Source organism: Salvelinus alpinus, chromosome 31 (assembly GCF_045679555.1).
Source record: "Salvelinus alpinus chromosome 31, SLU_Salpinus.1, whole genome shotgun sequence".
Lineage (NCBI taxonomy): Eukaryota > Metazoa > Chordata > Actinopteri > Salmoniformes > Salmonidae > Salvelinus > Salvelinus alpinus.
In genome coordinates, this window is record NC_092116.1 from 40,820,025 (window position 1) to 40,833,866 (window position 13,842).

General features: G+C 40.6%; 1 protein-coding gene across 5 annotated transcripts in view; it reads left to right on the forward strand.

The window, feature by feature from the left end:
* Window positions 1-13,842, forward strand: part of LOC139561065 (polyamine-modulated factor 1-binding protein 1-like) — a 50,910-nt gene that overhangs the window by 10,354 nt on the left and 26,714 nt on the right. For 4 of the 5 annotated variants that reach the window (XR_011672043.1, XM_071377883.1, XM_071377884.1 and 1 more), the window contains exons 5-12: window positions 3,173-3,193; window positions 3,292-3,324; window positions 3,416-3,436; window positions 7,295-7,315; window positions 7,415-7,444; window positions 7,625-7,645; window positions 11,207-11,236; window positions 12,465-12,485. Coding sequence is in view for 4 of the 5 variants with exons in the window: in XM_071377883.1 (XP_071233984.1) it covers window positions 3,173-3,193; window positions 3,292-3,324; window positions 3,416-3,436; window positions 7,295-7,315; window positions 7,415-7,444; window positions 7,625-7,645; window positions 11,207-11,236; window positions 12,465-12,485 (198 nt within the window). In the remaining variant the exon portion in view is untranslated. The remainder of the gene's footprint in view (window positions 1-3,172; window positions 3,194-3,291; window positions 3,325-3,415; window positions 3,437-7,294; window positions 7,316-7,414; window positions 7,445-7,624; window positions 7,646-11,206; window positions 11,237-12,464; window positions 12,486-13,842) is intronic. The other variant, XM_071377886.1, reaches the window with a different exon arrangement.

A 13,842-nucleotide genomic window follows, 5' to 3' on the forward strand; every position in this document is an offset into this window, starting at 1 on the left:
AAGCTGAGTGACTCAGTCATATAGCATCACCTACATAAAGCTGAGTGACACCTTGTACAGTATTATATATAATAGCTCATTATGGGCTGTTAGCGGGTCAATATGCAGTTGAAGTCAGAAGTTTACATACACCTTAGCCAAATACATTTAAACTCAGTTTTTCACAATTCCTGACATTTAATCCTAGTAAAAATTCCCTGTCAAGTCAGTTAGGATCACCACTTTATTTTAAGAATGTGAAATGTAGAGTAGTAAAAATAATAGTAGAGAATTATTTATTTCAGCTTTTATTTCATTCATCACATTCCCAGTGGGTCAGAAGTTTACATACACTCAATTAGTATTTGGTAGCATTGCTTTTAAATTGTTTAATTTGGGTCAAACGTTTCAGGTAGCCTTCCAATAGCTTCCCACAGTAAGTTGGGTGAATTTTGGACCATTCCTCCTGACAGAGCTGGTGTAACTGAGTCAGGTTTGTAGGCCCCCTTGCTCGCACACACTTTTCAGTTCTGCCCACAAATTGTCTATAGGATTGAGGTCAGGGCTTTGTGATGGCCACCCCAATACCTTGACTTTGTTGTCCTTAAGCCATTTTGCCACAACTTTGGACGTATGCTTGGGGTCATTGTCCATTTGGAAGACACATTTGCGACCAAGCTTTAACTTCCTGACTGATGTCTTGAGATGTTGCTTCAATATAGCCACACAATTTTCCTGCCTCATGATGCCATCTATTTTGTGAAGTGCACCAGTCCCTCCTGCAGGAAAGCGCCCCCACAACATGATGCTGCCACCCCCGTGCTTCACAGTTGGGATGGTGTTCTTCAGCTTGCAAGCCTCCCCCTTTTCCACCAAACATAACGATGGTCATTATGGCCAAACAGTTCTATTTTTGTTTCATCAGACCAGAGGACATTTCTCCAAAAAGTACGATCTTTGTCCCCATGTGCAGTTGCAAACAGTAGTCTGGTTTTTTATGGCGGTTTTGGAGCAGTGGTTTCTTCCTTGTTGAGCGGCCTTTCAGGTTATGTCGATATAGGACTCGTTTTACTGTGGATATAGATACTTTTGTACCTGTTTCCTCCAGCATCTTCACAAGGTCCTTTGCTGTTGTTCTGGGATTGATTTGCACTTTTTGCACCAAAGAACGTTTCTCCTTCCTGAAAATTCCTGGAAATTGACTGATTTCTTTTGATTTTACCATGATGTCAAGCAAAGAGGCACTGAGTTTGAAGGTAGGCCTTGAAATACACCCACAGGTACACCTCCAATTGACTCAAATGATGTTAATTAGCCTCTGATAGGCTAATTGACAACATTTGAGTCAATCAGAAGCTTCTAAAGCCATGAATAATCTGTCTGTAAACAATTGTAGGAAAAATGACTTGTGTCATGCACAAAGTAACTGACTTGCCAAAGCTATAGTTTGTTAACAAGAAATGTGTCGAGTTTTAATGACTTCACTAAACTTCCGACTTCAACTGTAGTTCCTAACGGACAGGTCAATGAAATGTATTTTATGAAGCCATTTTAAGCAGATGTTGTCACAAAGTGTCTTACACCCTAAAAGCTAAAAACCTTATCTAGAGAGGAACCAGGCTCTGAGGGGTGACCAGTCCTCTACTGGCTGTACTGGGTAGAGAGGAACCAGGCTCTGAGGGGTAACCAGTCCTCTACTGACTGTACTGGGTAGAGAGGAACCAGGCTCTGAGGGGTGACCAGTCCTCTACTGGCTGTACTGGGTAGACCAGAGGAACCAGGCTCTGAGAGGTGACCAGTCCTCTACTGGCTGTACTGGGTAGACCAGAGGAACCAGGCTCTGAGGGGTGACCAGTCCTCTACTGGCTGTACTGGGTACAGAGGAACCAGGCTCTGAGGGATGACCAGTCCTCTACTGGCTGTACTGGGTAGAGAGGAACCAGGCTCTGAGGGGTGACCAGTCCTCTACTGGCTGTACTGGTTAGACCAGAGGAACCAGGCTCTGAGGGGTGACCAGTCCTCTACTGGCTGTACTGGGTAGACCAGAGGAACCAGGCTCTGAGGGGTGACCAGTCCTCTACTGACTGTACTGGGTAGAGAGGAACCAGGCTCTGCGGGGTGACCAGTCCTCTACTGACTGTACTGGGTAGAGAGGAACCAGGCTCTGAGGGGTGACCAGTCCTCTACTGGCTGTACTGGGTAGAGAGGAACCAGGCTCTGAGGGGTGACCAGTCCTCTACTGACTGTACTGGGTAGACCAGAGGAACCAGGCTCTGAGGGGTGACCAGTCCTCTACTGGTTGTACTGGGTCTGGGTAGACCAGAGGAACCAGGCTCTGAGGGGTGACCAGTCCTCTACTGGCTGTACTGGGTAGAGAGGAACCAGGCTCTGAGGGATGACCAGTCCTCTACTGGCTGTACTGGGTAGAGAGGAACCAGGCTCTGAGGGGTGACCAGTCCTCTACTGACTGTACTGGGTAGAGAGGAACCAGGCTCTGAGGGGTGACCAGTCCTCTACTGGCTGTACTGGGTAGAGAGGAACCAGGCTCTGAGGGGTGACCAGTCCTCTACTGGCTGTACTGGGTAGAGAGGAACCAGGCTCTGAGGGGTGACCAGTCCTCTACTGACTGTACTGGGTAGACCAGAGGAACCAGGCTCTGAGGGGTGACCAGTCCTCTACTGGCTGTACTGGGTAGAGAGGAACCAGGCTCTGAGGGGTGACCAGTCCTCTACTGGCTGTACTGGGTAGAGAGGAACCAGGCTGAGGGGCGACCAGTCCTCTACTGGCTGTACTGGGTAGACCAGAGGAACCAGGCTCTGAGGGGTGACCAGTCCTCTACTGACTGTACTGGGTAGACCAGAGGAACCAGGCTCTGAGGGGTGACCAGTCCTCTACTGGCTGTACTGGGTAGACCAGAGGAACCAGGCTCTGAGGGGTGACCAGTCCTCTACTGACTGTACTGGGTAGAGAGGAACCAGGCTCTGAGGGGTGACCAGTCCTCTACTGACTGTACTGGGTAGACCAGAGGAACCAGGCTCTGAGGGGCGACCAGTCCTCTACTGGCTGTACTGGGTAGACTAGAGGAACCAGGCTCTGAGGGGTGACCAGCAGGGTTAGATAATAACATGATGGTTTTAGAAGGTGTCAACATGTCTTCTAACTGATAATCTGTGTTTTTTTCAAACATCCACAGATTCAGAAGAACTTTACCTTTGTAAGTAGTGTGTTTGTGTCTGATTTTGCCTACCTGTCTGTGTGTCTGTGTACTGTCTGTTTTGGTGGCAAGATGAGTGAATATTTTTCTCCCCCTAGATGAACTCAGTCAAAACCTGTCTAGACAGCTGGGTAAGTGTTGCCTCTGTGTTTACTATATGCATGTAGTCCGTCTTCATGTTCTAGTACCCATAATACATCATGTTTTATCTTCTATCTACAGGCAAGGTCATAAGAGAGATGGGTGAGTTGCACACCTGCATGTATTTCATTGATTTAAGTGAAAAAACTTTCCTTAAAAAATATTTCCACTATATATTATACTGATTAACTACACTATATATTACACTGATTAACTACACTATATATTACACTGATTAACTACACTATATATTACACTGATTAACTACACTATGTATTATAATATATATTACACTGATTAACTACACTATATATTACACTGATTAACTACACTATATATTACACTGATTAACTACACTATATATTACACTGATTAACTACACTATATATTACACTGATTAACTACACTATATATTAACACTGGTTAACTACACTATATATTACACTGGTTAACTACACTATATATTACACTGATTAACTACACTATATATTACACTGATTAACTACACTATATATTACACTGATTAACTACACTATATATTACACTGGTTAACTACACTATATATTACACTGATTAACTACACTATATATTACACTGGTTAACTACACTATACATTACACAGGTTAACTACACTATATATTACACTATATATTACACTGATTAACTACACTATATATTACACTATATATTACACTGATTAACTATACTATATATTATAATATATATTACACTGGTTAACTACACTATATATTACACTGACTAACTACACTACATATTACACTGATTAACTACACTATATATTACACTGATTAACTACACTATATATTACACTGATTAACTACACTATATATTACACTGGTTAACTACACTATACATTACACAGGTTAACTACACTATATATTACACTATATATTACACTGATTAACTACACTATATATTACACTATATATTACACTGATTAACTATACTATATATTATAATATATATTACACTGGTTAACTACACTATATATTACACTGACTAACTACACTATATATTATACTGATTAACTACACTATATATTACACTGATTAACTACACTATATATTACACTGATTAACTACACTATATATTACACTGATTAACTACACTATATATTATAATATATATTACACTGGTTAACTACACTATATATTACACTGATTAACTACACTATATATTACACTGATTAACTACACTATATATTACACTACATATTACACTGATTAACTACACTATATATTACACTGACTAACTACACTATATATTATACTGATTAACTACACTACATATTACACTGATTAACTACACTATATATTACACTGACTAACTACATTATATATTACACTGATTAACTACACTATATATTACACTGATTAACTACACTATATATTACACTACATATTACACTGACTAACTACATTATATATTACACTGATTAACTAAACTATATATTACACTGATTAACTACACTATATATTACACTGGTTAACTACACTATATATTACACTATATATTACACTGGTTAACTACACTATATAGTATACTATATATTATACTGATTAACTACACTATATATTACACTGATTAACTACACTTTATATTACACTTATTAACTACACTATATATTACACTATATATTACACTGGTTAACTACACTATATAGTATACTATATATTACACTTATTAACTACACTATATATTACACAGATTAACTACACTATATATTACACTGATTAACTACACTATATATTGCACTGATTAACTACACTATTTATTACACTATATATTACACTGATTAACTACACTATATATTATACTATATATTATACTGATTAACTACACTATATATTACACTGATTAACTACACTATATATTACACTGGTTAACTACACTATATATTACACTATATATTACACTGATTAACTACACTATATATTATACTATATATTATACTGATTAACTACACTATATATTACACTGGTTAACTACACTATATATTACACTATATATTACACTGATTAACTACACTATATATTATACTATATATTATACTGATTAACTACACTATATATTATACTGATTAACTACACTATCTATTATACTGATTAACTACAATATATATTACACTATTTATTACACTGATTAACTACACTATATATTAACTAGTGTATAAAATCAAGCACACAGCCATGCAATCTCCATAGACAAACATTGTCAGTAGAATGGCCTTACTGAAGAGCTCAGTGACTTTCAACGTGGCACTGTCTTAGGATGCCACCTTTCCAACAAGTCAGTTTGTCAAGTTTCTGCCCTGCTAGAGCTGCCCCGGTCAAGTGTAAGTGCTGTTATTGTGGAGTGGAAACATCTAGGAGCAAAAATGTCTCAGCCGTTTAGTGGTAGGCCACAGAATCTCACAGAATGGGACCGCCAAGTGTTGAAGCGCGTAAAAATCGTCTGTCCTCGGTTGCAACACTCACTACAGAGTTCCAAACTGCCTTTGGAAGCAACGTCAACACAAGAACTGTTTGTCTGGAGCTTCATGAAATGGGTTTCCGTGGCCGAGCAGCCGCACACAAGCCTAAGATCACCATGCTCAATGCCAAGCGTCGGGTGGAGTGGTGTAAAGCTCGCCGCCATTGGACTCTGGACTAGTGGAAATTCGTTCTCAGGAGTGATGAATCACGCTTCACCATCTGGCAGTGTGACAGATTAATCTGGGTTTGGCGGATGCCAGGAGAACACTACCTGCCCCAATGCATAGTGTCAACTGTAAAGTTTGGTGGAGGAGGAATAATGGTCTGGGGCTGTTTTTCATGGTTCGGGCCCCTTAGTTCCAGTGAAGGGAAATCTAAACCGTACAGCATATAATGACATTCTAGATGATTCTGTGCTTCCAACTTTGCGGCAACAGTTTGGGGAAGGCTCTTTCCTTTTTCAGCATGACAATACCCCCGAACACAAGCGAGGTCCATTCAGAAATGGTTTGTCAAGATTGGTATGGAAGAACTTGACTGGCCTGCACAGAGCCCTGACCTCCACCCCGTCGAACACCTTTGGGATGAATTGGAACTCCGACTGCGAGCCAGGCCTAATCGCCCAGCATCAATCGATCAATCAAATGTATTTATGAAGCGCTTTTTACATCGGCCAATGTCACAAAGTGCTGTACAGAAACCCAGCCTAAAACCCCAAACAGCAATAAATGCAGATGTAGAAGCACGGTGGCTAGGAAAAACTCCCTAGAAAGGCATGAACCTAGGAAGAAACCTAGAGAGGAACCAGGCTCTGAGGGGTGACCAGTCCTCTACTGGCTGTACTGGGTAGAGAGGAACCAGGCTCTGAGGGGTGACCAGTCCTCTACTGGCTGTAATGGGTAGACCAGAGGAACCAGGCTCTGAGGGGTGACCAGTCCTCTACTGGCTCTACTGGGTAGACCAGAGGAACCAGGCTCTGAGGGGGGACCAGTCCTCTACTGGCTGTACTGGGTAGACCAGAGGAACCAGGCTCTGAGGGGTGACCAGTCCTCTACTGACTGTACTGGGTAGACCAGAGGAACCAGGCTCTGAGGGGTGACCAGTCCTCTACTGGCTGTACTGGGTAGACCAGAGGAACCAGGCTCTGAGGGGTGACCAGTCCTCTACTGGCTGTACTGGGTAGACCAGAGGAACCAGGCTCTGAAGGGTGACCAGTCCTCTACTGGCTGTACTGAGTAGAGGGGAACCAGGCTCTGAGGGGTGACCAGTCCTCTACTGGCTGTACTGGGTAGACCAGAGGAACCAGGCTCTGAGGGGCGACCAGTCCTCTACTGGCTGTACTGGGTAGACTAGAGGAACCAGGCTCTGAGGGGTGACCAGCAGGGTTAGATAATAACATGATGGTTTTAGAAGGTGTCAACATGTCTTCTAACTGATAATCTGTGTTTTTTTCAAACATCCACAGATTCAGAAGAACTTTACCTTTGTAAGTATGTGTTTTTGTGTCTGATTTTGCCTACCTGTCTGTGTGTCTGTGTACTGTCTGTTTTGGTGGCAAGATGAGTGAATATTTTTCTCCCCCTAGATGATCTTAAAAACCTGACTGGACAGCTGGGTAAGTGTTGTCTCTGTGTTTACTATATGCATGTAGTCTGTCTTCATGTTCTAGTACCCATAATACATCATGTTGTATCTACTGTCTACAGAGGAGGTCAGAATAGAGAGGATGTAGTCTGTCTTCATGTTCTACTACCCAAAATGCGTCATGTTTTTATCTTCTGTCTTCTGTCTACAGAGAAGGTTATAAAACAGAGAGGTGAGTTGTGTGTTTGAAAGTCTGTCTTTCTCCAACTTCATGATCTAGTTCCCATAATACGCATCTGATGTTTTTATCTTCTCCGTCTTAAGAGATTGTTGCACAAGTGAAAAAATATGTACAGTCGTGGCCAAACGTTTTGAGAATGACACAAATATTAATTTTCACAAAGTCTGCTGCCTCAGTTTGTATGATGGCAATTTGCATATACTCCAGAATGTTATGAAGAGTGATCAGATGAATTGCAATTAATTGCAAAGTCCCTCTTTGCCATGCAAATGAACTGAATCCCATAAAAACATGTCCACTGCATTTCAGCCCTGCCACAAAAGGACCAGCTGACATGTCAGTGATTCTCTCGTTAACACAGGTGTGAGTGTTGACGAGGACAAGGCTGGAGATCACTTTGTCATGCTGATTGAGTTCAAATAACAGACTGGAAGCTTCAAAAGGAGGGTGGTGCTTGGAATCATTGTTCTTCCTCTGTCAACCATGGTTACCTGCAAGGGAACACATGCCGTCATTATTGCTTTGTACAAAAAGGACTTCACAGGCAAGGATATTGCTGCCAGTAAGATTGCACCTAAATCAACCATTTATTGGATCATCAAGAACTTCAAGGAGAGCGGTTAAATTGTTGTGAAGAAGGCTTCAGGGCGCCCAAGAAAGTCCAGCAAGCGCCAGGACCGTCTCCTAAAGTTGATTCAGCTGCGGGATCGGGCACCACCAGTACCGAGCTTGCTCAGGAATGGCAGCAGGCAGGTGTGAGTCCATCTGCACGCACAGTGAGGCGAAGACTTTTGGAGGATGGCCTGGTGTCAAGAAGGGCAGCAAAGAAGCCACTTCTCTCCAGGAAAAACATCAGGGACAGACTGATATTCTGCAAAAGGTACAGGGATTGGACTGCTGAGGACTGGGGTAAAGTCATTTTCTCTGATGAATCCCCTTTCCAATTGTTTGGGGCATCCGGAAAAAAGCTTGTCCGGAGAAGACAAGGTGAGCGCTACCATCAGTCTTGTGTCATGCCAACAGTAAAGCATCCTGAGACCATTCATGTGTGGGGTTGCTTCTCAGCCAAGGGAGTGGGCTCACTCACAATTTTGCCTAAGAACACAGCCATGAATAAAGAATGGTACCAACACATCCTCCGAGAGCAACTTCTCCCAACCATCCAGGAATAGTTTGGTGACGAACAATGCCTTTTCCAGCATGATGGAGCACCTTGCCATAAGGCAAAAGTAAGTTGCTTGGTATAACTAAGTGGCTCGGGGAACATAACATTGATATTTTGGGTCCATGGCCAGGAAACTCCCCAGAACTTAATCCCATTGTGAATCAAATCAAATCAAATCAAGGTTATTTTATATAGCCCTTCGTACATCAGCTAATATCTCGAAGTGCTGTACAGAAACCCAGCCTAAAACCCCAAACAGCAAGCAATGCAGGTGTAGAAGCACGGTGGCTAGGAAAAACTCCATAGAAAGGCCAAAACCTAGGAAGAAACCTAGAGAGGAACCAGGCTATGAGGGGTGGCAAGTCCTCTTCTGGCTGTGCCGGGTGGAGATTATAACAGAACTATGCCAAGATGTTCAAAATATTCATAAGTGACAAGCATGGTCAAATAATAATCAGGAATAAATATCAGTTGGCTTTTCATAGCCGATCATTAAGAGTTGAAAATAGCAGGTCTGGGACAGGTGGCGGTTCCATAACCGCAGGCAGAACAGTTGAAACTGGAATAGCAGCAAGGCCAGGCGGACTGGGGACAGCAAGGAGTCATCATGCCCGGTTTGCCGTGACGTATGGTCCTAGGGCTCAGGTCCTCCGAGAGAGAGAAAGAAAGAGAGAACGAGAGAATTAGAGAGAGCATACTTAAATTCACACAGGACACTGGATAAGATAGGAGAAGTACTCCAGGTATAACCAACTGACCCTAGCCCCCTGACACATAAACTACTGCAGCATAAATACTGGAGGCTGAGACAGGAGGGGTCAGGAGACACTGTGGCCCCATCAGAAGAAACCCCCGGACAGGGAACTTGTGGTCAATCCTCAAGAGGCGGGGGGACAAACAAAACCCCACAAATTCTGACAAACTCCAAGCAGTGATTATGCAAGAATGGGCTGCCATCAGTCAGGATGGGGCCCAGAAGTTAATTGACAGCATACCAGGATGGATTGCAGAGGTCTTGAAAAAGAAGGGTCAACACTGCAAATATTGACTCTTTGCATCAACTTCATGTAATTGTCAATAAAAGCCTTTGACACTTATGAAATGCTTGTAATTATACTTCAGAATTCCATAGTAACATCTGACAAAAATATATAAAGACACTGAAGCAGCAAACTTTGTGGAAAAAAGTGGACTACAGGAAAAGGAGGACCGAGCACGCCCCCATTCTTATCGACGGGGTTGTAGTGGAGCAGGTTGAGAGCTTCAAGTTCCTTGGGTGTCCACATCACCAACAAACCAACATGGTCCAAACACACCAAGACAGTCGTGAAGAGGACACGACAAAGACAATTCCCTCTCAGGAAAAGATTTGGCATGGGTCCTCAGATCCTCAAAAAGTTCTACAGCTGCAACATCGAGAGCATCCTGACCGGTTGCATCACTGCCTGGTATGGCAACTGCTCGGCCTCCGACCGCAAGGCACTACAGAGGGTAGTGCGTACGGCCCAGTACATCACTGGGGCTAAGCTGCCTGCCATCCAGGACCTCTACACCAGGCGGTGTCAGAGGAAGGCCCTAACAATTGTCAAAGACCCCAGTCACAGACTGTTCTCTCTACTACCGCATGGCAAGCGGTACCGGAGTGCCAAGTCTTGGACAAAAAGGCTTCTCAACAGTTTTTACCGCCAAGCCATAAGACTCCTGAACAGGTAACCAAATGGCTACCCGGACTATTTGCATTGTGTGTCCCCCCCGCCAACCCCTCTTTTACGCTGCTGCTACTCTCTGTTCATCATATATGCATAGTCACTTTAACCATACCTACATGTACATACTACCTCAATCAGCCTGACTAACCGGTGTCTGTATGTAGCCTCGCTACTGTTATTTTCAAATGTCTTTTTACTGTTGTTTTATTTCTATACCTACCTATTACCTTTATTTTCGCACTATTGGTTAGAGCCTGTAAATAAGCATTTCACTGCATTACACCGGTTGTATTCGGCACACGTTTTGATTTGAAATGAATATTTTCTCAAAACTTTTGGCCACAACTGTATGTCCTGTCTGTGTGTCTGTCTGTCTGTCTGTCTGTCTGTCTGTCTGTCTGTCTGTCTGTCTGTCTGTCTGTCTGTCTGTCTGTCTGTCTGTCTGTCTGTCTGTGTTCCTGTCTGTCTGTCTGTGTCCCTATCTGTCTGTCTGTCTGTTTATTCCTGTCTGCCTGTGTTCCTGTCTGTCTGTGTACTGTGTGTCTCTGTCTATGTCTGTCTGTTTGTCTTTCTATGTGTCTGTCTGTCTGTCTGTCTTTCTATGTGTCTGTCTGTCTGTGTACCTGTCTTGTCTGTCTGTTTTGGTGGCAAGATGAGTGAATATATTTCTCCCCCTAGATGATCTTCAAAACCTGTCTAGACAGCTGGGTAAGTGTTGTCTCTGTGTTTACTATATGCATGTAGTCTGTCTTCATGTTCTAGTACCCATAATACATCATGTTTTATCTACTGTCTACAGAGGAGGTCAGAATAGAGAGGATGTAGTCTGTCTTCATGTTCTAGTACCCATAATACATCATGTTTTATCTTCTCTGTCTACAGAGGAGGTCAGAATAGAGAGGATGTAGTCTGTCTTCATGTTCTAGTACCCATAATACATCATGTTTTATCTACTGTCTACAGAGGAGGTCAGAATAGAGAGGATGTAGTCTGTCTTCATGTTCTAGTACCCATAATACATCATGTTTTATCTACTGTCTACAGAGGAGGTCAGAATAGAGAGGATGTAGTCTGTCTTCATGTTCTAGTACCCATAATACATCATGTTTTATCTACTGTCTACAGAGGAGGTCAGAATAGAGAGGATGTAGTCTGTCTTCATGTTCTAGTACCCATAATACATCATGTTTTATCTACTGTCTACAGAGGAGGTCAGAATAGAGAGGATGTAGTCTGTCTTCATGTTCTAGTACCCATAATACATCATGTTTTATCTACTGTCTACAGAGGAGGTCAGAATAGAGAGGATGTAGTCTGTCTTCATGTTCTAGTACCCATAATACATCATGTTTTATCTACTGTCTACAGAGGAGGTCAGAATAGAGAGGATGTAGTCTGTCTTCATGTTCTAGTACCCATAATACATCATGTTTTATCTACTGTCTACAGAGGAGGTCAGAATAGAGAGGATGTAGTCTGTCTTCATGTTCTAGTACCCATAATACATCATGTTTTATCTACTGTCTACAGAGGAGGTCAGAATAGAGAGGATGTAGTCTGTCTTCATGTTCTAGTACCCATAATACATCATGTTTTATCTACTGTCTACAGAGGAGGTCAGAATAGAGAGGATGTAGTCTGTCTTCATGTTCTAGTACCCATAATACATCATGTTTTATCTACTGTCTACAGAGGAGGTCAGAATAGAGAGGATGTAGTCTGTCTTCATGTTCTAGTACCCATAATGCATCATGTTTTAATCTACTGTCTACAGAGGAGGTCAGAATAGAGAGGATGTAGTCTGTCTTCATGTTCTAGTACCCATAATACATCATGTTTTATCTACTGTCTACAGAGGAGGTCAGAATAGAGAGGATGTAGTCTGTCTTCATGTTCTAGTACCCATAATACATCATGTTTTATCTTCTGTCTACAGACAAGGTCATAAGAGAGAGGGGTGAGTTGCATAACTGCATGTATTTCATTGATTTAAGTGAAAAGACTTTCCTTTAAAGATATGTCCACTATATATTATACTGATTAACTACACTATATATTACACTGATTAACTACACTATATATTACACTGGTTAACGACACTATATATTACACTGATTAACTACACTATATATTACACTGTATATTACACTGATTAACTACACTATATATTACACTGGTTAACTACACTATATATTACACTGGTTAACTACACTATATATTACACTGATTAACTACACTATATATTACACTGATTAACTACACTATATATTACACTGATTAACTACACTATATATTACACTGTATATTACACTGATTAACTACACTATATATTACACTGATTAACTACAGTATATATTACACTGATTAACTACAATATATATTACACTGGTTAACTACACTATATATTAACACTGGTTAACTACACTATATATATTACACTGGTTTACTACACTATATATTAACACTGGTTAACTACACTATATATATTACACTGGTTTACTACACTATATATTACACTGATTAACTACACTATATATTACACTGATTAACTACACTATATATTACACTGGTTAACTACACTATATATTACACAGATTAAGTACACTATATATTACACTGATTAACTACACTATATATTACACGGATTAACTACACTATATATTACACTGATTAACTACACTATATATTACACTGGTTAACTACATTATATATTACACTGATTAACTACACTATATATTACACTGTATATTACACTGATTAACTACACTATATATTACACTGATTAACTACACTATATATTACACTGATTAACTACACTATATATATTACACTGATTAACTACACTATATATTACACTGATTAACTACACTATATATTATACTGTATATTACACTGATTAACTACACTATATATTATACTGTATTTTACACTGATTAACTACACTATATATTACACTGTATATTACACTGATTAACTACACTATATATTACACTGATTAACTACACTATATATTACACTGTATATTACACTGATTAACTACACTATATATTACACTGATTAACTACACTATATATTACACTGATTAACTACACTATATATTACACTGATTAACTACACTATATATTACACTGATTAACTACACTATATATTACACTGATTAACTACACTATATATTAACTACACTATATATTACACTGGTTAACTACACTATATATTACACTGATTAACTACACTATATATTACACTGTATATTACACTGATTAACTACACTATATATTACACTGGTTAACTACACTATATATTACACTGATTAA